The sequence below is a fragment of the Portunus trituberculatus genome, chromosome 50 (assembly GCF_017591435.1).
Source record: "Portunus trituberculatus isolate SZX2019 chromosome 50, ASM1759143v1, whole genome shotgun sequence".
Classification (NCBI taxonomy): domain Eukaryota; kingdom Metazoa; phylum Arthropoda; class Malacostraca; order Decapoda; family Portunidae; genus Portunus; species Portunus trituberculatus.
Genome location: NC_059304.1, coordinates 17,469,186 through 17,495,985, shown reverse-complemented (window position 1 = coordinate 17,495,985; position 26,800 = coordinate 17,469,186). Strand labels below are relative to the sequence as shown.

General features: G+C 46.3%; 1 protein-coding gene across 4 annotated transcripts in view; it reads right to left on the bottom strand.

Moving 5' to 3' along the window:
• The window catches only part of LOC123500162 (transcriptional enhancer factor TEF-1-like), a 121,512-nt gene that overhangs the window by 88,013 nt on the left and 6,699 nt on the right, over positions 1 to 26,800 (bottom strand). For 3 of the 4 annotated variants that reach the window (XM_045248856.1, XM_045248857.1, XM_045248859.1), the window contains exon 2: positions 9,230 to 9,311. The exons of the other annotated variant lie outside the window; for it this stretch is intronic. In XM_045248856.1, the coding sequence (XP_045104791.1) occupies positions 9,230 to 9,278 (49 nt within the window). In that variant the 5' untranslated portion in view covers positions 9,279 to 9,311. The remainder of the gene's footprint in view (positions 1 to 9,229; positions 9,312 to 26,800) is intronic. 4 annotated transcript variants of the gene reach the window in all.

The window sequence follows — 26,800 nt, the reverse complement described above, 5'->3', positions numbered from 1 at the left end:
CCCCATGAAAACCTTGAAAATACAACCCTGCTATGTGACCTTTAAAAATATGTGCTTCTGATGTGCAAGGTGTGCGTTTCAGTATAAGAATATTTGGTGCCTTAAAATGTTACTCGTTGGTGCATGTAACAGTGCTGATGTGTCTGAGGTGGTGTGTGTGTGTGTGTGTGTGTGTGTGTTTAGGGGGAGTGGAGATGCTAGGTGCCAGGGAAGAGTGCCAAGCTAGAGGGTTAAAATATAGTGCCAGATGAGGGTGGGAGGAAATGGCGCAAGGACGGTAAGGGAGACATCACCATCACCATCACTATCACCATCACCACCATCATCACGACCATCTTCATCACCACAACCAACACCCAACAACAACAGCCATCACCACCAGCCATCACCATCACGACCATCTCCATTATCACTACCAACACCAACACCACTACTATTAGCGCCATCATCATCACCATCAAACAATCTATCACGACCGTCAAAATCACCACCACAACCACTATTCTCGCCGCCAAAACAAGTGTCATCACCACCGCATCATCACCATCATGTCACTACAACAACTATCAAACCACAACTACGACCACCACCACCCTCACCACCACAATCTTACATAAACCACCACCACCACCACCAAGATGAAGATAACAGAAACAAACTGACACTGAATAATGACTGCAACAAACAACAACAAAACATTGGCACTGAAACGAAGGCTACGAGAGAGAGAGAGAGAGAGAGAGAGAGAGAGAGAGAGAGAGAGAGAGAGAGAGAGAGAGAGAGAGAGAGAGAGAGAGAGAGAGTAGGTAGAGTAGTCTCCAGTGCAACTCTGCTCAAAGACAAACAAAACTCTGCCACAACATCCAGAGACTAGGTAACATGAGAGGACCCCAGCCACACACAACCACACACAGCCAAGCACAGCCGCACACAGCCACACACAGCCACACACAGCCAAGCACAGCCAAGCACAGCCACGCACAGTCACACACAGCCACACACGGTCACACACAGCCACGCACAGCTCCCACTCGGCCTGCCATCCTACTGCCAGACCTACCATGAGCCTCGTCACTGAGTTTCCTATCCTTACACTTGCCCTAAACACACTTAATCCCTTATCAAAAGCTACTCCTTAACTATATCACTACCAGATAACTTTCCCTTTCACTATCTTATTTTTCTTCCTTCGTATTCCTTCATGAGCCTCGTCCCTGAGTCTCACCCTTACCCTTACAGCCCTAAACACACCTACACCATAATTCTAAAAAAAAATATCCCTTAATCTTATCACTGGTAGATAAATGTAAGTCTTTCGCTATCATATTCTTATTTTTTCTCTTGTGTTCCTAATGTGCCACGTCCTGAGTTCCCTACCTTTACTTACCCTGACTCTTCTTCTTCTGCCCCAAACACCCTGCTTCCTTATTAACCTCTTCAGTACTGAGACGCATTTTTACTACGAGTTTTGTGTGTGATTAGACGATTTCATTTACGTTACAAAGGGTCTATGGAGGTCAGAGGATTAATGGCCAGAGTCTTCACTATTTTAATCCCCACATAGGTTTCTGAGGTGTATGAAATCGCCAAACAGTAAGCAGAATAAATATGAAAACCACGTCATGGTACTGAAGGGGTTAAAAACAACCTCTTAACTCTATCACTGGTAAATAAAATAAATTAAGTCTTTCGCTAATATTATCCTCCCATTTTTTAGTTTTAGTCTTTCCTTTGTGTTCCTTCAATTGCCTCCTGAAGTGGTGTTTAGTCCCTGATGGATAAATTGGAACGTTATTTATTTATGTATTTTTTGGTCTATTAGAATATTCACATAAACGTCCAGTCACTAGTTAATAAAGATGAGGAAAACTATTGCCACTATGCTCTGTATCAATGTTTTCTTGTCTCTCTCTCTCTCTCTCTCTCTCTCTCTCTCTCTCTCTCTCTCTCTCTCTCTCTCTCTCTCTCTCTCTCTTTGTCTTTGTATTAGTGTAACGTATTAACAACCACGCAAGAACCAATAAATATGTTTGTTATCCTTACTTTTTTTCTTTCAGTCCCTTTTAGAGCCTCCTTAAGTTCAACCAAGCAGAACAGTAGAGAGAGAAAAAAAATCAGAGTTAAGTTAAGCAGTTAAGTAAGAACAAAATACAAGGAAAAAAAATATATAGAAGTGACAAGGCAAGAGTGTGCGAGTGGTGTGTTGTGTTTCCCCACCACCACCACCACCACACACACACTCTCTCTCTCTCTCTCTCTCTGGGTTGAAAAAATAATAAGTGAATATATGTTTAGTGAAGCGTGTTGTTATTCCTGGTACACGTTCCTGGCATGGCTGGTTGTGCAAGGCGATGCATTAACCTCAGGATATGACGCACACTCCTTCAAGTCACTTCATTCCCTCTTCCCTCCCTGACATCATCATCGCCACCACCACCACCACCACGAGGACGACCAATGGAAGATAAAATGAAAGACGTCTCTCTCTCTCTCTCTCTCACTTTATCTTGTCATTTTTTTTTTATTTGACACTATCTTTCTAAGAACTTCCTACTTATTCGTCGTTTTTTTTTCCTTGTTGAATCTCTCTCTCTCTCTCTCTCTCTCTCTCTCTCTCTCTCTCTCTCTCTCTCTCTCTCTCCTGTAGACCGTAATCAAAAAGACCTCTGAACGCACCTCGACTATTTTCAAGAGGCTCTAGTTGAAGTGACACGGGTCTTGAAGTGTGTCTTACGGTTCTGGCGACAAATTAACAAAATTTTCCCATTGCTAACAGGAGAAACACTCTTGAGAACCCGGCCAATCATCTCTGTGGCCTTGGAAAGTAGCCGTGGTGCGAGAGTAAAGACTTTCAGAACACGGACATCTATTCCAACTCACGCCCCGACTCGTCCTCTCTCCTCTTCCTCTCTCCCTCTCATCTTAGCGACAAGCAACAGTGACTTACAGAACCTCCAATGAAGCGCGACTCGTAAAGCTCAACGGTACACACAGGCGAATAGAGAAAAGGAGCTTGGTTTTATAGTAAAGTAATGGCCAAGTGTCATACGTGAATGGAGGTGGTAGGAAGATTGTTGGGTGTGTTAATAATGGTGTTGAAAGTTTAAGTGAGAAAGCATTGTTCAGTTTGTTGTTGGTGTAGTGGTGGCGGTGGTGCTGTGAAAGGAGGAAGAGGAGGAACCGAAATACTACGACCCTAAGGAAGAACAGGAGATGTAGAACGTAAGGAGGAAGAGGAGGAGGAAGAGGAGGAGGAGGAGGAGGAGGAGGGCGGGCTGCTACCTGAGGCACCGTGAGGGAGGGAGAATGCCACGAACGCCGACTATGTCCTGGTGCAGGCCGGGCATACCTCACGAGGCGGCAGAGGGGCGGCCCACACAAGCTCTCCCGCCTGGCTAAACGCGGCCTAATCCCCACCACGCGTAAGGCTCAACTCTCTACTCGGCACACGCGACCTTCAGCCCTGGATTCCCGAGATGGCACCGTCTCCTGACCCTTACGTTGAAAATAGACAGACGCAGCCACTCAGCCGTACACCCACCCGCGCGACACGCAAAAGTGGACCGTGAGTGCGGGTGACGGCAAGCTGAGGCGATGGCTGCGGGTAGGGGGTAAAGGGGTACCAAGGGAGACAGTCACAGTGCCCGCCGCCCGCCTCGCAGTGCCACGCCAGCTTCCCAGCCTCCCAGCCTCCCAGCCAGCGCCTCGCCTCGCCACACCACGCCACGCCAAGACAACTTCCTCGTCAGTATGGGGGAAACCTTGGCCGGCCGCCCCTTTGACCCTGTGTGTGTGTGTGTGTGTGTGTGTGTGTTTATCTAGTTGTAGTATACTGTATTGGAGTTACGTTTGTGTTGTCTTCTGTCTTCATATTGAGAGAGAGAGAGAGAGAGAGAGAGAGAGAGAGAGAGAGAGAGAGAGAGAGAGAGAGAGAGAGAGAGAGAGAGAGAGAGAGAGAGAGAGAGAGAGAGAGAAAGAGAGACAGAAAGATACAGAAAACAACAAAGAAACATCCAATCACCCAATCCACACAGCCCACAATGCACAGCTACTCCCACTCACACACAAAAAACAAACCCAAATGAATGACTGGCCGCGAACTAACCCAACACCAAAGACCCACGATACACGACCAATGCTACGGAGGCACCAGGCACCGCGCACCACACATACCCACATACCCCATGATCTGGCACTGAGACGAAAGACTTGGCACTATACACCACTGCGAACACCGAGAGAGAGAGAGAGAGAGAGAGAGAGAGAGAGAGAGAGAGAGAGAGAGAGAGAGAGAGAGAGAGAGAGAGAGAGAGAGAGAGAGAGAGAGAGAGAGAGAGAGAGAGAGAGAGAGAGAGAGTCTAATTGATATGTAACTTAGTACAAAGACTGATACCATTATGAAAGCTAAAAATATGAGACAGATGTGTTTGGAGGAGGAGGAGGAGGAGGAGGAGGAGGAGGAGGAGGAGGAGGAGGAGGAGGAGGAGGAGGAGGAGGAGGAAAAGGAGAAGAAGAAGAAGAAGAAGAAGAAGAAGAAGAAGAAGAAGAAGAAGAAGAAGGAGGAGGAGGAGGAGAATAAAAAGGAGAAGTAGAAAAAGAAAAGAGAGAAGGAGAAGGAGGAGAAGAAGGAGGAAAAATAAGAAAAAAAAGAGTACGAGGAAGAAACAGAAGGAAAGGAGGAGGAACAGCACCACCACCAGCACCAGCAGTGAAGGTAACAACGAGTGCCACCAGCAACGCCAAAAATAGCGGCAAGGGCCTCTTGGCACCCCGAGTCTCAAGGGCCGCTGGAGTCCCCGGTATCTGGCCATGACCGGCTCTTGGCGGCGGCAGGTGATGGCGCGGCTATGACTGTTGCTGCTGCTGCTGCTGGGGTGAACTGGAACAGGAGGAGGAGGAAGAAGAAGAAGGAGAAGAAGAAGAGGAGGAGGAGGAGGAGGAGGTGTTAGTGGATTTTGTTGTGGAAATACATGGTAGTAGTGGAAATGCCAGTAGTAGTAGTAGTAGTAGTAGTAGTAGTAGTAGTAGTAGTAGTAGTAGTAGTAGTAGTAACATGCCAATAGGTTCCATCATGAAAGAAAAACTAGCGTCGATTATTATCCTTATTTATTTATCGTTTTTTTTTTATTTATTCTTTTTTTCACAATGAGGCTTATCACAGATGGCAATGGTTTGGTTTCCACTTCCTCAGAGACAAACACACGCGTCAATCCTTCCTCCGTTGTGTTGTCAGTGTTCCCCTTCTCTAACACAACACCACCACCACTACCACTACCCCGAAGACTCTCAGGGCATCAGGTAGGTAGGTAGGTAGGTGGGTGGGCAGGTGGGTGGGTGTGTGTGTGTGTGTGTGTGTGTGGGGAGGGCGGCAGGTGAATGCAGGAAGAAAGACAGACAGGTGTAGAGTATCACCTGCTGCCAATAATACATTCACATCATATCTCAGTGTCACTCTAACCACCGTACTTGCTTTTCCTGTCATTCTTTTTTTCTTTTTCTCTTTCCTCCCTCATCATCCTTGAAGACAACACAAAAAAGAAGGAAAAAATAACAACACTACATTTTCTCCTCGAAGTACAAACAAATCCTGACAATGACACCACAGTTTTTCTCCTCAGTGTTATTACGGGCAATTTGACAAGAATCTAAAACAGTCGAGTGGTTTCAAGCCGCCATATGTAAGAGGATCTAAGAGAGAGAGAGAGAGAGAGAGAATGTTTGTCACGTCCAGTCTGTTGAGGCAGGAGTCAAGAATTATCTCCGTAAAAGATACAAAGACGTTTTCGTGTCTCTCTCTCTCTCTCTCTCTCTCTCTCTCTCTCAAGTGTAGTTTTCTCTTTGTGGTAGCAGTAGCAGTAGTAGCAGTAGCATTAAGTCGTAGTAGTAGTCGCACAAGTCATCATCATCAGCAGCAAGGAGTGACGTGGACGGGGGAAGGTGAGGGAGGTGTAAGTATGTGAGGGAGGGGACTGAGGTGGTGGAAGGGGAGGAAGGGAAGGAGGGCCAGCATACATAAGCGGAGTGAGTGAGTGGAATGGTCGATGGCGTAAATCAACACCGGCCGTGTATTTACATCCCACTCAAACGATTTTCTTTATCGGAAACATTTAATTCATCCCTATCAAAGAGCCTTCACATCGCGTATCTGATAGCGGATCTTGATAAAACATAAAAAAAAAAGAAGGAAAATAGCAGGAATCAATATTATCATCACAGCCACAACGGACAAAGGCTAGCGGCGGAGAGAGAGAGAGAGGGGGGACTGGGGATGGTAGAGTTCCGTCATTGAAGGGAAGTAAGAGCGTCTGGCAGCGGCGGAACTATGGTGGTGGTGGTGGTGGACAGGTAGGTAACAGTACAACAAGCAGGTAGGTAAATCAGTCTCTTCACCTGCTTACGCTCACCTGTCCCGTCAGTGATGTCACGTACACGAATCGCCTTCACTGGTTCACACACACACACACACACACACACACACACACACACACACACACACACAGTAAAGAGTACACAGTATATCACTTCCCTTCAGGCAAAACATCCAATCTAGTGAGGCCGGCAGTGATTCGCCGCCACTCAATCACTGGCAACACGCACGCACGCACGCACACAGCCAACTCTCGGCCTCCATTCACAAGCACACACACACACACACACAATTAGGTCTCCACAACATCTAAACCTGCCTACTTCTTTCCCTTCTCCTCCACTTCCTCCCCTGACACACTCACACACACACACACACACACACACACACACGCACGCACCTCCCACTACACACAACACCCCACCACCCCTTCCCCTGTCCTGCCCTCCCTAACCCCTTTTCACCGTCAGTAGTGGTGCCACAAATTCCAACACCTCCACTTACGGTCATCTGACACGGAAGCAGGCGAAGGAGGGGAAGGAGGGGAAGTGGAGGAGGGAGGGAAGACGGGACAAGTAGGCGGCACGAACGACTTGACGACTTGTGTTATGTTATTACATCACATAGGCAACGCACGACTCTCTCTCTCTCTCTCTCTCTCTCTCTCTCTCTCTCTACCATCCAGTGTCACTCCCTCTATCATTTTCCTTCTTCCCCTTTCCTCTTTCCCACCAGCTCTCTCTCTCTCTCTCTCTCTCTCTCTCTCTCTCTCTCTCTCTCTCTCTCTCTCGTCTCCAACACACCTTTGCGTGCAGGTAAACTGGGCAATTGTGTTAATACCTCCCTGTGTCCTAATTCATGTGTGTGTGTGTGTGTGTGTGTGTGTTGTGCAGCTTACTTTTACTTACTTACTTACTTACTTACACACACACACACACACACACACACACACACACACACACACACACACACACACACACACACACACACAAAAGAATGTCTACGACTATATATTGTTTCTTCCAAGACAGCCTTCCAACAACAAAAACGCCACCCACACGACATACAATCAGGCTAAACACTGCGCCACCTGCCTCGTCCCTCTCCCGTCCCCCTCTCCCTCTAACTCCCTCCACCACCACCACCACTACCCAACGTCAAGGGAGCTGGGTCCGATAGATATCAATACCAGTGTCTATAAATTAGATATAATTCACTACCCTGTTGCAAATGTCCCCCTGTAAAGCACTACCATGTTCTGTAACCCACGCTGACTGTTCAACCAAGCACCCAAAAGACTGTGTCACTGTAACCTGTATTCTTGTGTGCTGTGGTGTTCTAACTGCTCTACGATCAATGTGTTTCTAGGCCCTGTAGATTTTTTATTTTCTTTTATTATTTTTTTTAAGACCGATTTCATGTTCCTAGAGATTGATCAACACGGGTTCTGCAACATCAAGAGGAGACACACCTATGAGAAAGTGAGAAAAAGAGGTTGTAGGAAAGAAAGTGATGGTTAATTGTCAACAGTGAATGGATGAGAGAATTGAAAAGCGTGTTCAAGGCCGCTTTCATGTTTCCAGCGATGGATCACAAAGGATTCTGCACCATCAATCGAACACGCCCATGAAAACTCGACTAGGTAATCATCATCTCCGTGGCCTTTGATTGTAAGTATCTTGATGAGAGAACACAGGCTTTACAAATACCAGCGTGAGAGCATTTAATAAGTTACTACGGATTCTCGACTTCATTCATGCACTCCATTTATTTTTGACCTTTGAGTTAATTCACCTCACGTATAGTTAATACAAACCCTTGACTTCATTCTCGCCACGATCTGAGTCACTACAGGTCCTCGACTTCATTGCTGTCACGTTGCGTCACTACAAACCTTCGACTTATCTCACATAAAGAAAGATGATATGAAACACAGCAACATAACCATTCACTTCATTCAAATCACGTCGAGACAAACCCTCGACTTCACTCAAATACAAGATACACACATCAAGAAAGGCTGTACAAAGCCTGAGCTTCATTCACACCTCACATCACTACAGACCCTCGACTTCATCCACTACAATCTATTTGTGTCTACAGTGAGTCGTAACAAATCAAGGGCATCAACTCCCACTTACCTACAGTCGACCACAGCCTGCCTAGCACCACCTACCTATAGTGACAGTCAACACAACCCTTCCCTGCAGCCGCTACACCATAAACTCCCATGCACTCAACTACAGAATTCGTTACATGAACAGAACAAGCTGAGACACGCTCCTCGACAATGCTGAACACTTTCTTTTAGACAACACAGCCTAGACTACTCCTGCTGACCACTACCACCACCACAACCTTTCTTCCACCCCTCTCTTCCCTTCAGCCTCCCTATTATTTACTCGAGTCCATCACAGAAGCCCTGGAATCAACTAAAAACACCCACTTTTCCTATCTTCTAAACCCTCCACATCTCATTTTACCCATTACACCCTCGTAGTCTTCTTAACCATCTACTACAACCCGTGCTGGCTCATCTCTACTACAGCCTCCGTCTCTATTTACTACAACCCGTGCAATGTCCCTCCCTATCTACCATAACCCATGCACCTTCTCTCTCATCTATCTACCCATTTACCACCGCCCATGCAACTCACCTCTCTTCTACAACCCTGCAGCCTCCCTATACCTTTCTTCAACAGCCCATGCAGCCTCCTCCCTATTTACCACAGCCTTGCAGAACACCACCAATCCACTACACCTTCTTCTAATAGGTAGACGTAGAGTCCCGTGCAGCCTCCCTATCTACAGCACCCCTGATTACGTGCCCTCTAAATCCCTACAACAGCTGGCAACACTGACCTCCCCAGGGCTGATCAACTTCGGTCCTGAGCCCTGAAATCCCTGGCATTGGACGAGGGGGGGTGAGGGGGCCCTGACGCACCTGCAGACAGGGGGGGCATTAGTCGGGGCAGGGAGGCAGAGTGGTAAGTGGTGTGGTCACAGAATGAATAAGAGACACATTAGGAGGAGGAGGAGGAGGAGGAGGAGGAGGAGTAAGAGTAGTAGGAGTAGGAGTAGGAGTAGGAGTAGGAGTAGGAGTAGGAGTAGGAGTAGGAGCAGGAGCAGGAGGAGGAGGAAGACGAAGGAGAGAGAGAGAAAAAAAAAAAAACACCAAGAACAAGGAGGAGAAGGAAGAGGAGGAAGGGATAAAAGGATGCACCGTTAGTTAAAGTCACACAGTCTAATGTTAAGTGAACTGAACAAAAATAGAAATGCCACAGGGGGCCAGCATGAATAATAAAGGAGCAAGTGAAAGGCGCTAAAGACACTGGGAAGGGCAAGAGGTGGTGAAGGAAAGATCCAGTGTTAGTTTTTCATAGTCTAAAAATGAGAGGAACAAAAAGATGTGTCATGGACGTTTGCATGGATAATAAATAAAGTAGGATGGGAAAATATCTGTAAAAATAAAAAAAATAAATGAGAGAGAGAGAGAGAGAGAGAGAGAGAGAGAGAGAGAGAGAGAGAGAGAGAGAGAGAGAGAGAGAGAGAGAGAGAGAGAGAGAGAGAGAGAGAGAAAATGAAAGATAGATAGATAGATAGATAGATTAATTGACTGACTGAAAGAAAGAAAGAAAGAAAGAGGAAAAAAGAAGAAGAAGAAGAAGAAGAAGAAGAAGAAGAAGAAGAAGAAGAAGAAGAAGAAGAGAATGCAGCGTTAGTAAACAAATGAAACTCTACTACGTCATACCCAAACTAAGTCAGCTGGAGTGAAATAAAAAAAAATAAATAAATAAATAAATAAAATAATAATAATAATAATAAAATAAAATAAAAAATAAAAAATAGGAATAAACACTTACATGAAAAGCATATATATATATAAAGTAAGAGCAAAGACGAAATAAAAATAGAAAAAAAAAAAGAAAAGAAAGAGCACAAACAAGTCGTCAGCAAGACCTGTAAGAAAAATAATAAATGAATAAAAAAAAAATTCTAAAAAGAGAAAAAAAAGTAAATAAAAAAAGAAACATTCCAGTCATGTCACAGTTAAAATTAAGAGCAGCAAAAAGGAGAGAAAAAAAAAAGAGAGAAAGAAAGAAACAGTGTCATGAAAACTTGCGTGAAAAAAGACTAAAAGAAGCTTAAAAATAAATCAAAATGAAATAACAGACAAGGAACATAAACAGAATCAGAGAGAGAGAGAGAGAGAGAGAGAGAGAGAGAGAGAGAGAGAGAGAGAGAGAGAGAGAGAGAGAGATAAACAAAGAACACTCCCAAAGCACAACGAACAGGAACACGAAAGGCAAAGCGATGAACGAACCAAAAACGGGAAGGGGAGACAAAATAATAATAATAATAAGCCACAATAACAACAATAATAAATAAACACGAACTGAAAAAAAAAAAAGAGAAAGGAAGAAAAAAAAAAAGGGAGTAAAATATTATGATACTTTAAATATATGCAATGAAACTCAGAGGAGGAGGAGGAGGAGGAGGAGGAGGAGGAGGAGGAGGAGGAGGAGGAGGAGGAGGAGGAGGAGGAGGAGGAGGAGGTTGGGCGTGTTGAGGTCAAGAGGTCACGGTAAGCCCGAAGAGAGGAAAGCAGTCAAGAGTGGTTTGATTAATGGAATGGTGTGTGTGTGTGTGTGTGTGTGTGTGTGTGTGTGTGTGTGTGTGTGTGTGTGTGTGTGTGTGTGTGTGTGTGTGTGTGTGTGTGTGTGTGTGTGTATGAACAGTTAGGCTTACACTGTCTGTTCTGTTATGTTTCCACTTCTTCTATCAGTATCATCCGGCTCGCCTCCAGAATTCATTAATATTCCCTGCATGAACCACTTCAGTATCTGCGAAGGTTATTCCGGATTTCCATGTCTGATTCTTATTGATTTCTAACTTATTCGTTTATTTATTTATTTATTTTTTTTTTTTGTAACGTAGGAAGCTTAGTTTATTTATCTATACCTATGTCTATTTACTCACAGTGTCTTTTGGTAAGTGTATTTCTTCTTTCTTATCTATTTCTCTTTCTGTCTCATTTCCACATTTTGTACCGTGTGTGTGTGTAAGCGGACCTAGTTGAGCGTGTACGTGTATGGGTTTACTATCAGGACATCTTCCCTATACACTCTCTCTCCACTTCGTTAAAAGCTTGGCCAACTCCTACTCGAAAGATTCTCAGCGTGTTACGGCCACACTCAACACCAAGCCGTCCTACTTACTAAACACGGCAGCGCACCACCATATATTACTCCTTTTATTCTATTTCATTTTACCGTTCCTATTATTCTTCCTATCCGTGCTTGCTCGCTGTGGACTCTGCTTGGGGTACATCACTTCCATAATTTTCTCTCGATGCCCTTTCATGATTCCTCACCACAATACTACAATACATCTAAACTGAACACTAAACACATGACACACTGATACAGCTCCCCCACGTGTCCACCGCCAATACTAAACACAAAGTACACATATATCACCTTCATATGTACCATCGGGATAAGAAACACACAGAAACACTTAAGGCACCATTACTACACATTAACACAGCACTCTCTCACCTGCCTACGCACCTGTACCTACATTGTTCAACTTATTAAACAAAGGATTATACCTGTACTCAGAATTATCAACACTACTGCGGGGAGGAAGGGGAGGGGGAGACCACAGTGCCGTAACTCCAGCATCCAGGGGGGAACAGATGAGCACGTGCCAAGGTAGAGAGGTAGAGGCGGGGAGTAATGCAGGTGTCCTTCGCCTCACGTGGCCATGCGGAAGTGTTGTATACTGCCGCTATAGACTGAATGACGGCGGGTGGGGGTGTTCCTTGTACCTTGTTCCTTGTGTGTTAAGTATCGCAAGGGTCATAAGAACCATACCACACTCAGTAAGTATAGGTGTAGTTATATAAACTGTATTCCTTCCCCTTGTATGAGTGAGAAATGGTTAATGCAAGAGTTAAGAAAGTCATACACATAGCATTAACCCCTTCCATACAAGGACACATTTTTATCTTAAGATTTGTGTACGATCAGACCATTTTATTGGCATTAGGAACGGTCTATGGAGGTCAGAAGATTAATGGCCACAGTCTTCACCATTTTAATCACCTACATATGTTTCTGAGGCCGTATAAAATCAATAAATAGTAAGCAGAATGAATATGGTAACACGTCACGGTACTGAAGGGGTTAAGTATAGGAAAAGTCATATATAAAACAGCAAAACACATTACTTTTTCATTTTTTTCAATAGTATTTACATTATATATATATACACAATGTCTATGGTTAATATATATTTACTTATATGTGTGTGTGTATAGAGTCGAGTTCACAGCGTTTAGACCTCCAAAAGCCCAACTCCCTCCCTCTCTCCATTTCTCTTCATAAAAAAAAAAAAAAAAAAAATCTACCACTCCCCCCCATTTCTCCCTCTCCTCCATGCCTAGCTAGCGTTTCCTTTCAATCTCAAGCAGCGGTATTGTCCATGAGAGTGACTGTGCGGTGGTCTCCTCGCGGCCTTCACAGCGATACCGTAACACAACGACGACCACCATAAATATCACCTCATCGTAAACTGTTCCGGATTATTACACGCACGCCACAGGCAGTCTCGCCCGACCCTTTGCACTTACACGTCAAAACAAGTGAATAAATAAATAAATACATAAATAGATAAAAATAAATAAATAAATAAGTAAACGAAGGAAAATAAATAGAAAAGGATAATATGAGGAGAAAAGGACCAGGAAGAGAGAGAGAGAGAGAGAGAGAGAGAGAGAGAGAGAGAGAGAGAGAGAGAGAGAGAGAGAGAGAGAGAGAGAGAGAGAGAGACTAAAAGCGTCACATCAACACAGATCCTTTTCCTCCTCCAGAACGTTTCCTTATCAACAAAACCACTCACTAAAACAACCTCAACGCACACCCTCAGTCCAGGTGCGCTCATCAACATCTACCTGCCTCACTTTCTGTACCTGTGACTGGACTGGGAGGCTGGCGGAGAGTGGAGAGTGGAGAGTGGATGTGTGCGTGGTGTGTGCATTGCCTTAACCGTAGCCAAGCCGTGTGCCATCCCCTGCCCAGAGGCGCCCAACACAAGACACCATGACGCGGCGCCTTTGCTACACTAGACCACTTCGTTTTCATAGCGTCCTCTTCCTCGTGTTTTTTTTTTTTTTTCTGACCTTTGACACACTCAGTCACTCGCAAAAGCCTTCAGTAATCATCGTCACCTTTATTGCTTATACTCATTCAAACTCCCTCACTCGCAACCTCTCACTTCCTCCATAACTGCCAATCGCACAACGCATATACATCAATTAAAATAATAAATAAGAGAAAAAAACTAATAATGGAATCAAATACTACTCTAATTATTTCACTGGTAAAGAAATAAAATTGTGAATAATACGTGAGTGATGAATAATGTCACAAAGGGAAAAAAAGCAAATATCCGTTACCTAACTATTTTCTTTGCAATACTTAATTTCACTTTCCTGAGTCACGCGTTAGAAAAAAAAAAATAGAGAAAAACAGGATCACTTAGCAAAGAACAAAGGGCTCCGTGTCATTATTCTTTATTATATTACTGAACTTCACTCTGACTTACCGATGTTATGTAATCACTCAGACGAGATCCAAGAAAAATTTGAATTCTGGGATATGATCGCTCGGCCCTCCCTCAAAAAATATAAAGGAATAAATAATAATAATAAATAAATAATAATAAACAATAATAATAATAATAATAAATAAATAATAATAAATAAAAAATAAAATAAAAACAATAGGCAAATAAATAAATAAACAAAACAAATCAATAAAAACAAACGAACAAACGCCATAACTACAATATTCAAATTAACTAAGATCTCGTTTACAAATGTTTATTGTCAACGATGCGTGGCGTAATACTGGAGGGGATAGAACATCGCACACACACACACACACACACACACACACACACACACACACACACACACACCGACCCTCCAGCAATTAATGAATGGAAATATATTCTGCTTGCATAAATTACCCTCCACTATGCTATTCTAGTCCACATAAGTCAGGTGGCCAGGGCAGCACCTGCATCCATCAGCGGCCACATTCACACAGAACTGAAGGGCGAGGCCAGATTTAGTACATTTCCCGCCTATTGCCCGCCGCTGCACCACATGCGTCCCGCCAGGTGGCTCCACTGTCACAACTTTTCCTCTTCCAAGATGAGTGAGCGCCCCATAGAGTGTGCTAGGTTAATATAAGGTTTCACTAGCCTTACACAAGTCTGCTGTCAGGTTAGGGCATCGAGAGCTAATAATAAAAGAGGAAGTGATCGTAATGTATGTTGCCATAAATGCGAAAAAAAATTTGTCAAATGTTGCTCCTATGAAGTAGTGGGTGTCATCCTGCCTCTGACCTGCTTCTCTAGCCTGTACCGGTAAAGCAAAGGACTTCCCACGACATCTCCCTTCCTCTCTCTCCATTTCCACGCAGAGGAAGAGGAAGAGAGGAACGACGACAGGGAGGAAGGGGAAAAGGAGACGGAAGCAGCACAAGGGGAGCAAAAGCATCACCACCACCACCTCCTCCTATTTATATTCTATTCACACTCAGCAAGAGGATACAAAAACAATGCTCGCCCTGCAAGCTGAACAAATGTTGAGTGACTGAATTATCTAACTATATTAGAGTGCCGTTACCTCTCTCTCTCTCTCTCTCTGTGTGTGTGTGTGTGTGTGTGTGTGTGTGTGTGTGTGTGTGTGTGTGTGTGTGTGTGTGGACCCATAAAGTTTCCTGCAAACCTTTCCTTCTTCAGTCTGTTATTTTCTCTCCACAGGTGCTCTATCAGACAAGAAGAGAGGGAGGAAGGGAGGGAAGGAGGGAAGAAGAGGGGGGAGAGGGAGCGAGGAAGGCTGAAGGAGCACGCATGATAAACATCTTTGGTGTTCATACGTTGTTCTTTCTTTCCTTCCCTCCTCCACCACTCCTTCCCTTCCCTTCGCTCCTTCTCCTTCACCCACTTACCCACCTGGCTCGTTACCCGCCTGACCTCCACCTGTCACCTCACTGACCTCCACTCGCAACTGGACTTCCCTCACGATCAGCAAACTCGGCCACTCGCAGCGTCCCTCGGCCCCATGACGCCTGATCTGCCGCTGCCTTCGCTCTTCACTCGTCAGACACTAAGTGCTGGCCAGCTTTGGACAAGAGCCGCTGTGAATCCCGCCGTGATTACTTGAGCGTCACCCTTGCGCGCTGAGGTGAACACTGACTGGCGTGGCTTCTTGTTTTAGTAAAAAGATTTAGTGAGGATACCAGAGTGCATTATACGTTATATCTTCATGTCATTATAATAAAACGGAGAGGAAATAGATGAATAAATGAATGAAGTAAATACAATATATTACAAGTACATAAATAAATAATAAATGCCAGTTACCATATTTTCTTTTTGAGAAAACTAATGGAGGTCTTCACTTTTTTGTATGTTATAGTTTATCTGTCTGTATAAAATGGTCCGGTGTAAAACAAGAATATGTAAAGGCACCACAAACATCAGTAATTCAAGGTTTGTAGTGACTATTGCAGTGTTTGCGTTTTGTCTAGAATTCCTCACACGAAGTAATGAGTGTCATCCTGTCATTACTTGGCAGTTCAAGGCTTTACTCCAGCTGGTGTTAGGGAGTTAATGGAAGGAACTAGACTCCATGACGATCACAGAAACCTCACCTGCTACTACATTTGTGCATTATAAAGATAAAATTCGGTAAAGCGTCAAGTATGAAATGCCAGTCATTATTTTAAATACTCCGGTCAGGCTCAGTCAGGTGTGTTCGTGATGAGTCAAGCCCACGTAGCAGGAATTAGTTGAGCAAGACTAAAGCAAGTTAAATTCAGTAAAATTTTAAGTGTAGAATGGACACAATAATCTCAGAAGGTCCATCTCAGCAAACTGTACCTCCTCCGTGATGCGTCAAGGCCAGGCCACGGTGAGGTGAGCCAGACACGGGCGAGGGGACCCGGACTAATGAGAGCGAGGATCAGGGACAGGTGAAGAGGAGACATTTTCCCTGCACAGGTGTGGACGTTGGATCACCAAGAGGGGAAATTCCCGGGGCTATCCTGGTGAGACTATTTTTCCTTACTGAAACCTTACCTGTTTGACCAGATACCCTCCCTCACTCCGTACCCTCCTCCTCCTACCCCACAGTCCTTTCTTACCCACTCTCCATTTTCTTCATGTCTTCCCAGTAATCCTCTCCTATGACTTCCAAGAATTATCTGCAACTGCAAGCAAAGTTCATCATCCTACCCCGCAATCTCCACCACCCGTCCCTCACCAAGGCCCAGAGGATGGCGAGGACAAACAGCGCCACTCAGCACGTGACGAAAAGGCGAACTAACTGAGTGTCAACAAAAGCGGCAGGACGGAAGAGCGGACGGACCACGTGGTGTTGTTTACTTTTGCTCTCATTCCCTCCCGGGCTTCCACTCGCCACCCGCCGCTTTTTATTTGTCAAGGTTTTAGCGCATCCTTTGTGTTTTTCAATCCTTGTTCCTGCCTACACGCCCGTATGACAAAAGAGAGAGAGAGAGAGAGAGAGAGAGAGAGAGAGAGAGAGAGAGAATCAGTTTCTGCAATTTAAGTAACGAATGCATAACGAAGAAAAAGACGAAAACGAACAGAAACAACCACAACAGCAACACTAATAATAACACCACCACCGTCACCACCGTCACCAACATACCTAACCAAGCAACGAGACAACAATCGCAGCACTTGAACACAGCAAGCACAACACAACCTCTATCCAACCACCACGACACTACACGAACCACCTTAACACTTCCACAACACAGCTCCCCACACACACACACACACACTATACACCACTCCAGCACCTCCCAGCCATCCACAACAACAATGACAACAGCATCAATAGGGAGAGTGAATTAACAGTCAGAAGCAAAGATAGTGGTAAAACAAGGTGACCAGAGGCAACCTAATATCTCTCGAGTGACAGGAACGCAAGTTGTGATGACCAAAGTGTCCCAAAGTGTGTCACAGGGTACTGGATCCCACTGACGTGCTTCCAGAGATCAAAGGAGCTCAGGCTGGTGAGAACGTTTACAGTGCGAACGTTTGTTTATGTGACCTGAAGCTCCAGTGTTACATGAAGTGAAGGGAAAGCACGCCAAGCAAGCAAAGGTCAAAGTTGTACCGTGATATCTTCTTTTCATTCAGTGTTGTAATACTTGGAGTCTGCACATGACGGTATAGTGTGTGTGTGTGTGTGTGTGTGTGTGTGTGTGTGTGTGTGTGTGTGTGTGTGTGTGTGTTAACCCATAAAGCGCAAGTCCCTGAGTATTGCAAAGTAACACACACACACACACTGCCCTCCTGTCATGTGTCCAGCGGTCATATAATCAGCCTTTGCCTGACGGTCGCCTCGTGCATTAGTGACTGAAGGCTTATTAGCACCGGCCAAAGCTCCCTCCCCACACGTGTTTATGGGCACTCTTTACTGCCCTCAGACACACCACACCGTCAGCGGCCCCACAGCTGCCGCGGGGCCACATCACGTCAGCACACAACTTGAGATTCCGAGCAGTCAGCCTTATGTCAGCCAGCGAGGTCAGCTGTGGCACGAGGTGGAGGAATGCTGAGGTGGAGGTGCAAGTATGCCAGTCATGCCACCAGTGGGGTCCTCAACACACTGAGTCCACGCACTAAGTAATGACTTGTGTAAAAAAAAACGATGGATTTATATGCGATAATAAAAGACTTGCAGGTGATTTTCGTTCTTTTGTTTTCTTCTTTGGGGGACAAGGAAAGTTGAGGGCGGCGAGACTCCACAAAGAGCCATTACTCATATGTGTTGACGTCCGCACCAGAATTCGCCACAATGGCCGTCCCCGGCCAAAACAACCGATACTCGGGGTGGCCGCGACAGCCCGGGGGAGGGCACGACCCACTGACAACACGACCAAAACACTACAAGCGCCATAAATCGTCACCCACCGCAAAAATAACCCACCGCGTCGCGTGCACCGGTAATAAATGATGCAAGATGGAGGAAGGGGAGCGGGGCGAGTTTGGTTCGGGCTACATTTCACCTTGGTCACTTTGCCGTCAAAACTACAAAGATGGAGCGAAAAATGTAGGAAAACTTGAACCTCGACCAACGACATGGTGTGAAAATGTGAGTCACGCCCTTGGCACTCTGTGTCTCTGCGGAGCACGTGCGGCAGCTTCAACACGCCGGACCTTGCGACGCAGCATGTGCAGTGCGGTAAGAGCGAGACGTGGAGGCTCCCAAATCTTTCAAGACTTCAGCCCGGCCGGGCGCCCCACAGAGACAGTCTCAGGGACAGTACCGAGGCTGTCCACATCGTGCTTGCACACCCAGAAAAAAAACAGTAAAAGAAAAAAAATGACCACCCTCTGCGCCGCCAAGTGGGTTGCCTACAAACACAAGACTTAACACACTAACACATCAGTGTCAACACCAGTCTCAGACAAAATAACACTGGCATCAAGGTTACTCGAAAGTCAATGATTCAGACAGCGCTCGTCAGCCGCGGCGCCCCGTTACTTGACTGACGCAACACCGCCGTCTCCCCCATCGGGCCTCGTCGCCGCCGCCGCCGCCGCACAGCCACTAACCACCGGAGAATCAAGCAGCCGCGGGACTCGTTTTTACCTTTCCGCTGACTCATTTGCAGCCTGCGGAGGTGCTGGTGAAGCTTGAGATACATTTGCCTCTCGCCGCTGTAAAACATGTTTGCCTTCAGCAGAGCTTGACTGAATAAGGCAACGTCACGATGCATTTAGTTAGGCTACACTGGGCAGGGACGGGCTTGCCAGACTCCCGCTGTCGTAAATTCTCTGCTAGGTTGCCATCATCGCCACCAGTGAGCCTTGGGCTTTGTTTATATCAGTGACGCGCCGCTCCTCGACTCCTCTCAGCCAGCCAGCCAGCCAGCCAGCTAGCCTGCCTGCCCCAACCTCAGTCCAACGCCGCCAGCGCGATCACCCCGCACACGTATAATATGACACAACAAGTTCCCGGAACTTTGCTTCTCTGGAAGACATCATTATTCTGCGGAAAGTTATCAGTATTTTCTTTTTGTGGTGGCATGGCTATTATAGTGAGGTTGAGTACATAGCGTCTGTCTGCCACAGCGGCAACACGTCTCTCCCCGAGCCTGGGCCTCTCACAACCACCAATTTCTGAGAAGTAACACTCGCTGACCCTCGGCATGTGACGTCAGCTGCGGTGCACGGGGATCCCTGCCGCGGCCCGTCACGTATCACCCGTGCTGCTCCTCGGGTTCCAGTCATCTGCTGTGCAGCTGCATCATCCCCTCACATCAATATGAAGCTCTATAGCCACCTGCTCTCCGCCGCAGGTGTACTCCCTCCTGCGCCCCTCGCACCCTCCACCAGCCCGGGCCCTGCGCGGGACACCAGCTTCCCGGAACACGCTCGCCCCGCCGCCCCATTCACTGAACTATAGATTTCTGCAGCAGAAGCAACGGCGTATCCCGACCCCATGCCCCAAGGACAGCGGGCAGCAGGCTCCTCCAGCCGCGGGCCTGGCGCAGCGCGAGTCTTTCATCTGCTTCCTCGCCAAACAAACGAACCCAGTGCGACCAAAGCCAAGTACGCCATGTTTATACCCACGTGACGTCACGACCTAGTTACGCGGGGATCTGCCGTGCTCCCTCCTCACACCTGTCGAGTGTGACGCAACACAAAAACGTGAGGTGATGTAAAAGCTGCTGCGATCCCACTGGCGGAGGGCGCGTGGGAGCCGGAAAAGTGAGGCGCAGGGACAGGTGGGCCAGCAGCACAGCGAAGCGGCAACGGGGATCAGTGGGTTAAATGTGGTGGTGGTGGTGGTGGTGGTGGTAGTAGTAGTAGTAGTAGTAATAGTAGTAGTAGTAATAGTAGTAGTAGTAGTAGTAGTAGTAGTAGTAGTAGTAGTAGTAGTAGTAGTATCTAATAGAAAACAATAACAACAATAACAATAATGAGTCACTTATTCAAAGAAACCCTAACCTTCACGAACTACAACTTTCACCTCTTGGCCATCATTATTTACATTCTCAGCAGCGGCAGCAGCAGCAGCAGCAGCAGTAAGTCGAGTCTGGAGAATAATAGACAACGATATGCTGTGTGTATTCTTAACTGTCACTGAAGTAGAAATAAAATAAAAAATAAATTAATTAATAAAAAAGGCGCCAACACCTCAGAAACACGATCACTTTCGCCAGCCGGAGTCCACACACACGAGTATCCCCGGTGAGTGTCGCCTGCAGGTCTGGTCTGGTCTGTCTGGAGGCTCCCACGGCAAAGCTCCTTCCAGGTATCAGTAGCGCGTCCCTGAGCCTTGTATTCATGTGCTCATAACGCGACCAGTACCCACCACCGCCACCACCACACGTCCCTCTCTTCCTTCTCCCTCCCTCCCTCCCTCCTACCGATTGGAAAAATACGGGATTTACAGTTAGAAGCTTCTTCCTGACTGGGGAGGGGAGCGGGAGGGGGAGTGTAGTGGAGAAGTGGGGAGTTAGAAGCGTGATGTTCTGGATGTATAACAACGACTCCGTTTCCTCACTCACGAATTTCTCACCAAACAAATTCAGTGTCTGCGTAATTTCCCAGGTTTATGTAGCGTCTGGGCAGCAGGCAACCACAGCCCACACCTCCACACCCCTTAAAAGGCCTTCAAAGCATCAGGATGGGAGAGGAATCGTTGCGCGACGCTCGTTTAAACTCCCTCACACCCCCCACACTTCCCCCTATCCAACACCCACCCCCCCACGTCCTCTGTAACGGCCACCAACTCCTGCCTTTTGTGTCCTGGCCGCTGAGGGGTTGCCAGCGGCCCCTAGAGGACTGTACTCATCCCTACCGTCACAGCACGTCGTCCCCAGCGAGGCCTCCTGAGTGGGGTGTGTGTGGGGCGGGGTTGGGGAGGGTTCTAGTAGAGCGCAGAGGGGTAGGGTGGGTCCTGGTGAGGGCTGACCAGGGGGTAGTGGGCGTGTGGATCATGGTGTGGGTGTGTCCAGCTGAACGGCGTCTGTCAAGGATGGCCTGTTTCCTTCTCTGAACATGAGAGGGCCTAAAACTGAGGCTATTATGTTAAATTTTTCTCTCTCTCTCTCTCTCTCTCTCTCTCTCTCTCTCTCTCGTGACACCTATTTCTCAGCTCCCACTGCCAGGTTTCGTTTGGGATTCTCGTCAGTGGCTGGGATGAAGCCCCGACGGTCGGCCTGGCGTCAACAAAAACAAGGCGATCACGGCCCCTGCCACACAAAAGAGCCGCACACCGACTCAGACCGACCTTTAAACCTCCCAAGGGCCAGCCACTCCGGGACAACCTGCCGGGGCGTGCGAAGAATGTGTGCCAAGTGTGTGCGAGTGTGTGTGTTATGGTTCCTCGCTTGAAGCCGTTTAGTTGTTATGACTTCGTCCGAGAGTTGAGCTTCCTATGGAGTCTCCCACCACCACCACCACCACCTCCAGTGTTCTTCCTAGGTATAATAATTGGTTCAACTTTTTTCTCCCTTCTCCCACCAACCCCCGACTTCTTTTTTTCTGTGCATCCACGTCTCCCCGCTACTTTTACTCTTTTCTCTTAAGGGCGTGATGCATTTAAACTAATGGAGGAATGAATCTGAACCGTGGCAAGGATGTATCACACACACACACACACACACACACACACACACACACACACAGATCTCGTTACCTACTGGCGTTACACAGATTAAGATTAGGTTACTGTTAAGTTGGTATTCAAAACTTCCATCAGGTGAGAGGAGCAGGAGGATGAGGCTTGAGTGTAACAAGTTTAGATTTAGTCTGACTGCAACAGTTAGGTTCTCCCAGCGGGACTCTCCGGTATCTTTTTTCCACATAAATCCAACTTCCTTAGCTCATTTTCTTTAACTCTTCAAAAAACCTGTATAATGTTGCCTTTGTTTTGCTAATCTCTTGGCGCGAGTGATTCCGTGTGTGTGTGTGTGTGTGTGTGTGAGAGCTAGTCAGTGTTGCCACCTCGGAGTGTCATCAGCCTCTTGTGCAGTATTGCCAGCCTCAGTGTCGCCTCTACATTACATACACAACGTTGCCAGTGTCACTTTCACACACACACCGTGCAGGGTTGCCAGCTTCGCACACACGGCTGCTGCTGCTGCTGCTGCTGCTGCCGCTGCCACATTGCCTCATCACGTCTTAGTTGCCACACGCACTGTTACGCTACAAGGCCCACGCTGACTCACCGCTTGCACCACCCACCGCCCAGCGTCCCCCCCCGCACCCTGCTGCTGACTCGGGGAGGAACACAACGCCTCCACGACACACATAACTCCCTATCACCTCCTCAAAACATTCCCCGTCCACGCTTCACGACGAGCAACACAGGCCATCACCCACTGCCATGCCCTCGCCTCGCCACGTGCAACACGCCGCCTGGTTATCATCCCAGCCCCGTCCTCCATCGCCACCACCACCACCAACACAACGCTAGCAGCCTCACAACACTTCCTCGTCCTCACCACCTCGATTTAATCACTTTTCTCAACTGTCTGACTGCTAATAATAGAACCGATTATTTTTTTATCTAATTATTATTATTATTATTATTATTTTTCTTGTCACTGGTTTATTTTACTGAGAAGAAATTAAACTAAGGTCTAAAATACTTGAATATTTAGTTTATTATCATAGTCACTTGTCTTTCAAATTTATAAACAGGCAATACAACTTTTTAAAATCTTTATTCATTAAGATTGAAGAGACGTTACAGCAGTATATGAGTTACACTTGCTTAAAAAAAAAGTTCACAAAATCATTTTAAATAACTTTACAATACTAATCATACACAGGTGTTTTTTTTTTTTTAATCCAATGACATACTATAAGAACAAATATATTTTATAAACACACTCACACGCAAAAGAAAAGTGAGACTAAAGTACACCATTCCCGATAAACCTCACACAAGACTTGCCAATGTTACGTGCGGGCGGGTCACTTGTATCACAGCAGCGCCGCACACCACACCCACGGACATCCGGGACTGGACCAGCAAATCCCGGCAACACATTACCATCTCCACCACTGTCTGTTCCGTCACACTCAACGCGTCGCACCACACACACACACACACATTCGCACCAGTAGTAGCAGCAGCAGTCATAGTAGTAGTAGTAGTAGTAGTAGTAGTAGTAGTAGTAGTAGCAGCAGTAGTAGTAGAATAATATGCACCACACTGGTATTACCGCAATACTAATGATAAAGGAGAAAGAAGGGCATATGATAAACAAACGAAATATATACCAAATAAAAATAATTATGGAAATTCCAAAACCATGATTGCTGAAAGTCTCACTATGAACACACACACACACACACACACACACAGTTTCCCGCCAGTGAGAGACAAGCAAATCGGCCAGTCTATCCCTCTGCCGCTCTCACCTCAACACAATTACACTAACGTGAAAACAATCAAGTAATCTCTCATCTTATGCAATCAAAAACAAATAGAATCAGACAAGGAGTAACAATAGCTTTAACACGACGTGACCTGACTTTACTGAGAGCTGTGGCTGTGTAGGGGCTTGGAAGTGCGGGCCAGCGGCGGGCAGCGGGGAGCTGGCGGGCGGACGGGAGGACGGCGGGGAGGAGCGGGAGCTGAGGCCAAGCCGGGTTAGCTAACGGGGACAACAAATGGGCTGAGCGAGCAATCGGGTGTAAGTGGCATTATCTCATGACTTTCCAGTTTACAGTTTTATTTTTCCGCCGTTCAAAGATTATCTAATTATCCGGAATTCAGCGCCAAGAGTGTGTGTGTGTGTGTGTGTGTGTGTGTGTGTGTGTGTGTGTGTGTGTGTGTGTGTGTGTGTGTGTGGCGCGGCACCGTCGGGAAATCATCGTTATTCTTGTCCGCAATTTTCTTTTTTCATTCTGTTCTATTTCACTATTCTTTTTATAATCATTCAGTGTCGCATCTCCACCGCCACACAAGCATCACATTCACTGCCATGTACTACTACTACTACTACTACTACCTTTTCCATCGTTCTAGTCACTAGTGCCACAAGCACAACCATAAAGCACCACCACCAATCCCACCGCAGAAACATTAATTCACTACAACTACAACACCAACACCACAACCACCACATCCATACACAAACACTGCCACAACCTCACCACCTCCTCTACTCTCAAAAATACTACTGTCACTTCTTAATCATATATTTATCTACTAAGTTCTTGATTCATAATGCTGGCAGTAATTTGACTTGCAATTCTGTGCGGCTTGGAAGATCTCATATTAATATTTTATAGGGGCTTACTTGGTAAGACTCGCTAGGGTTTTTTTGGGGAGTGACGCCTTTGCAGACTCGTGCCACCCATTCTGAGTTCTCCGATGCAAGTGCCGTAGCAGCGTTAAGGAGGTATGTGGGTATTCCTTTGTCAGTGACGTCCTCCCCACTAAGTATCTCCTTCCTTCACTATACAAAAACTTATTGATATAAAATGAAGGCTTGCACAATTTTCTTATATTCTCCTCCAGTACGTAAACTCCCTCGCTACGCTGGTACATTATCACAATCATACAATCAACACCAGTCATCGCCTCCACCACCATCACCGCCACCATACCGCATCTCGCCGCCACAATCCCAGACAAACAGGTATTTCAACACTTCACCGGCCACCACTACCCGCACCACCACCTCTAGGCCATCCTGCATCCTAATCCTGCACTCTGACTCAGCACAACCCCCACCCACCCACCTTACACTACTGGCTACCTCGCCGACAAGAACTCCCCCCCAGCCACGCCACGCCAGGCAAGCCACGCCACCAAAACAGCAGTCCAATCACCTCCCCATCACCTGTTCACTCGCTCTTATCAAACGGCCGATCGCTGCCTGGACCAAGGGACGAGGGGAGGAGGCGAGGGAGAGTCCGGCTGAATGGAAGGGGGCTGGAAGGGGACGCGGAGGTCGGGGGTAGGGGAGAAGGGGGTGGATAAGTAGTACACACTGACACAAACAAACAGAATGAACACGAATTCATGACGGCCATTCTTACGAGGATCATCTCAACAGAAAACTAAACACTAATGTTCTGTAAATCTTATTCCTGTCACGTCCGCTGATGCAGTCCACTGCGCCCCCGAGCGGGAGTCAATGTTTAGAGGCAAAAGATGGACAACTAACACGAAAGCAAATCGGTGTGAAAACAGCTGAAACGGCGCTGAATCATAACATCATGAATATTACATCAGCGAGACGCTCTCAAAGGGACGCGGGGCGTGAGGGAGAGAAGGGAGGCGGACAGGGGGGAAGAAGGGATACATTTCCCTTCGAAAAAGTATACAAACTCACTGAGCGAGAAGCATAAGGCACGGACTGCACGGCAGGTGATGCGCCGCCACTCTCGCCATGGCGCTGCCCAATTAAAAGCTACGCGAATAAAATAAATATGGGAATAAATTAACTATGTGTGCATAATAAATAAATAAATAAATAAATATATATATATATATATATATATATATATATATATATATATATATATATATATATATATATATATATATATATATATATATATATATATATATATATATATATATATATATATATATATATATATATATATATATATATATATATATATATATATATATATATATATATATATATATATATATATATATATATATATATATATATATATATATATATATATATATATATATATATATATATATATATATATATATATATATATATATATATATATATATATATATATATATATATATATATATATACACACACACACACACACACACACACACACACACACACACACACACGAGTATACGTATAATCAGAAATGCGTGTCACAGAGCACCAGCAACAAGCCCCTCCGCACCTCGCCCCACCAAGGCCATGACCACTGTTGTTACCATAATGAGGTTTAAATTCCCTGCCAATAAAAAGTCTCACTTCACACGAACTAGAAAAAACACTAATAATAATGTAGCCTGTTCACCCTTCCCTCCAGGGGCGACCTCATCCCTCACCTACATTATACCGCTACGATGACTCAGCCCCAGACAATGACGGCATGGTAATGAGGGAGGGCGAGCACCCGCGGCGGCGAGAGGCAGCAAGATCACAGAGGCGTCCATCGGCCACCCTGCCCCAGGAGCCTCGGGCGGCCGGTGAGGGACGCAAACCTGCTCTCAGTACCAGGGAACCCTTGCCACCATGCACAGGCCGCCTCCCCGCCTCCCTCTGGCGCCCTCCTCCACTTCCTATACCTCCACGCGGTAGCCTCTCCGCACCGCCACCAGGACCACCTACCGGCACACCGACGCAATCACCG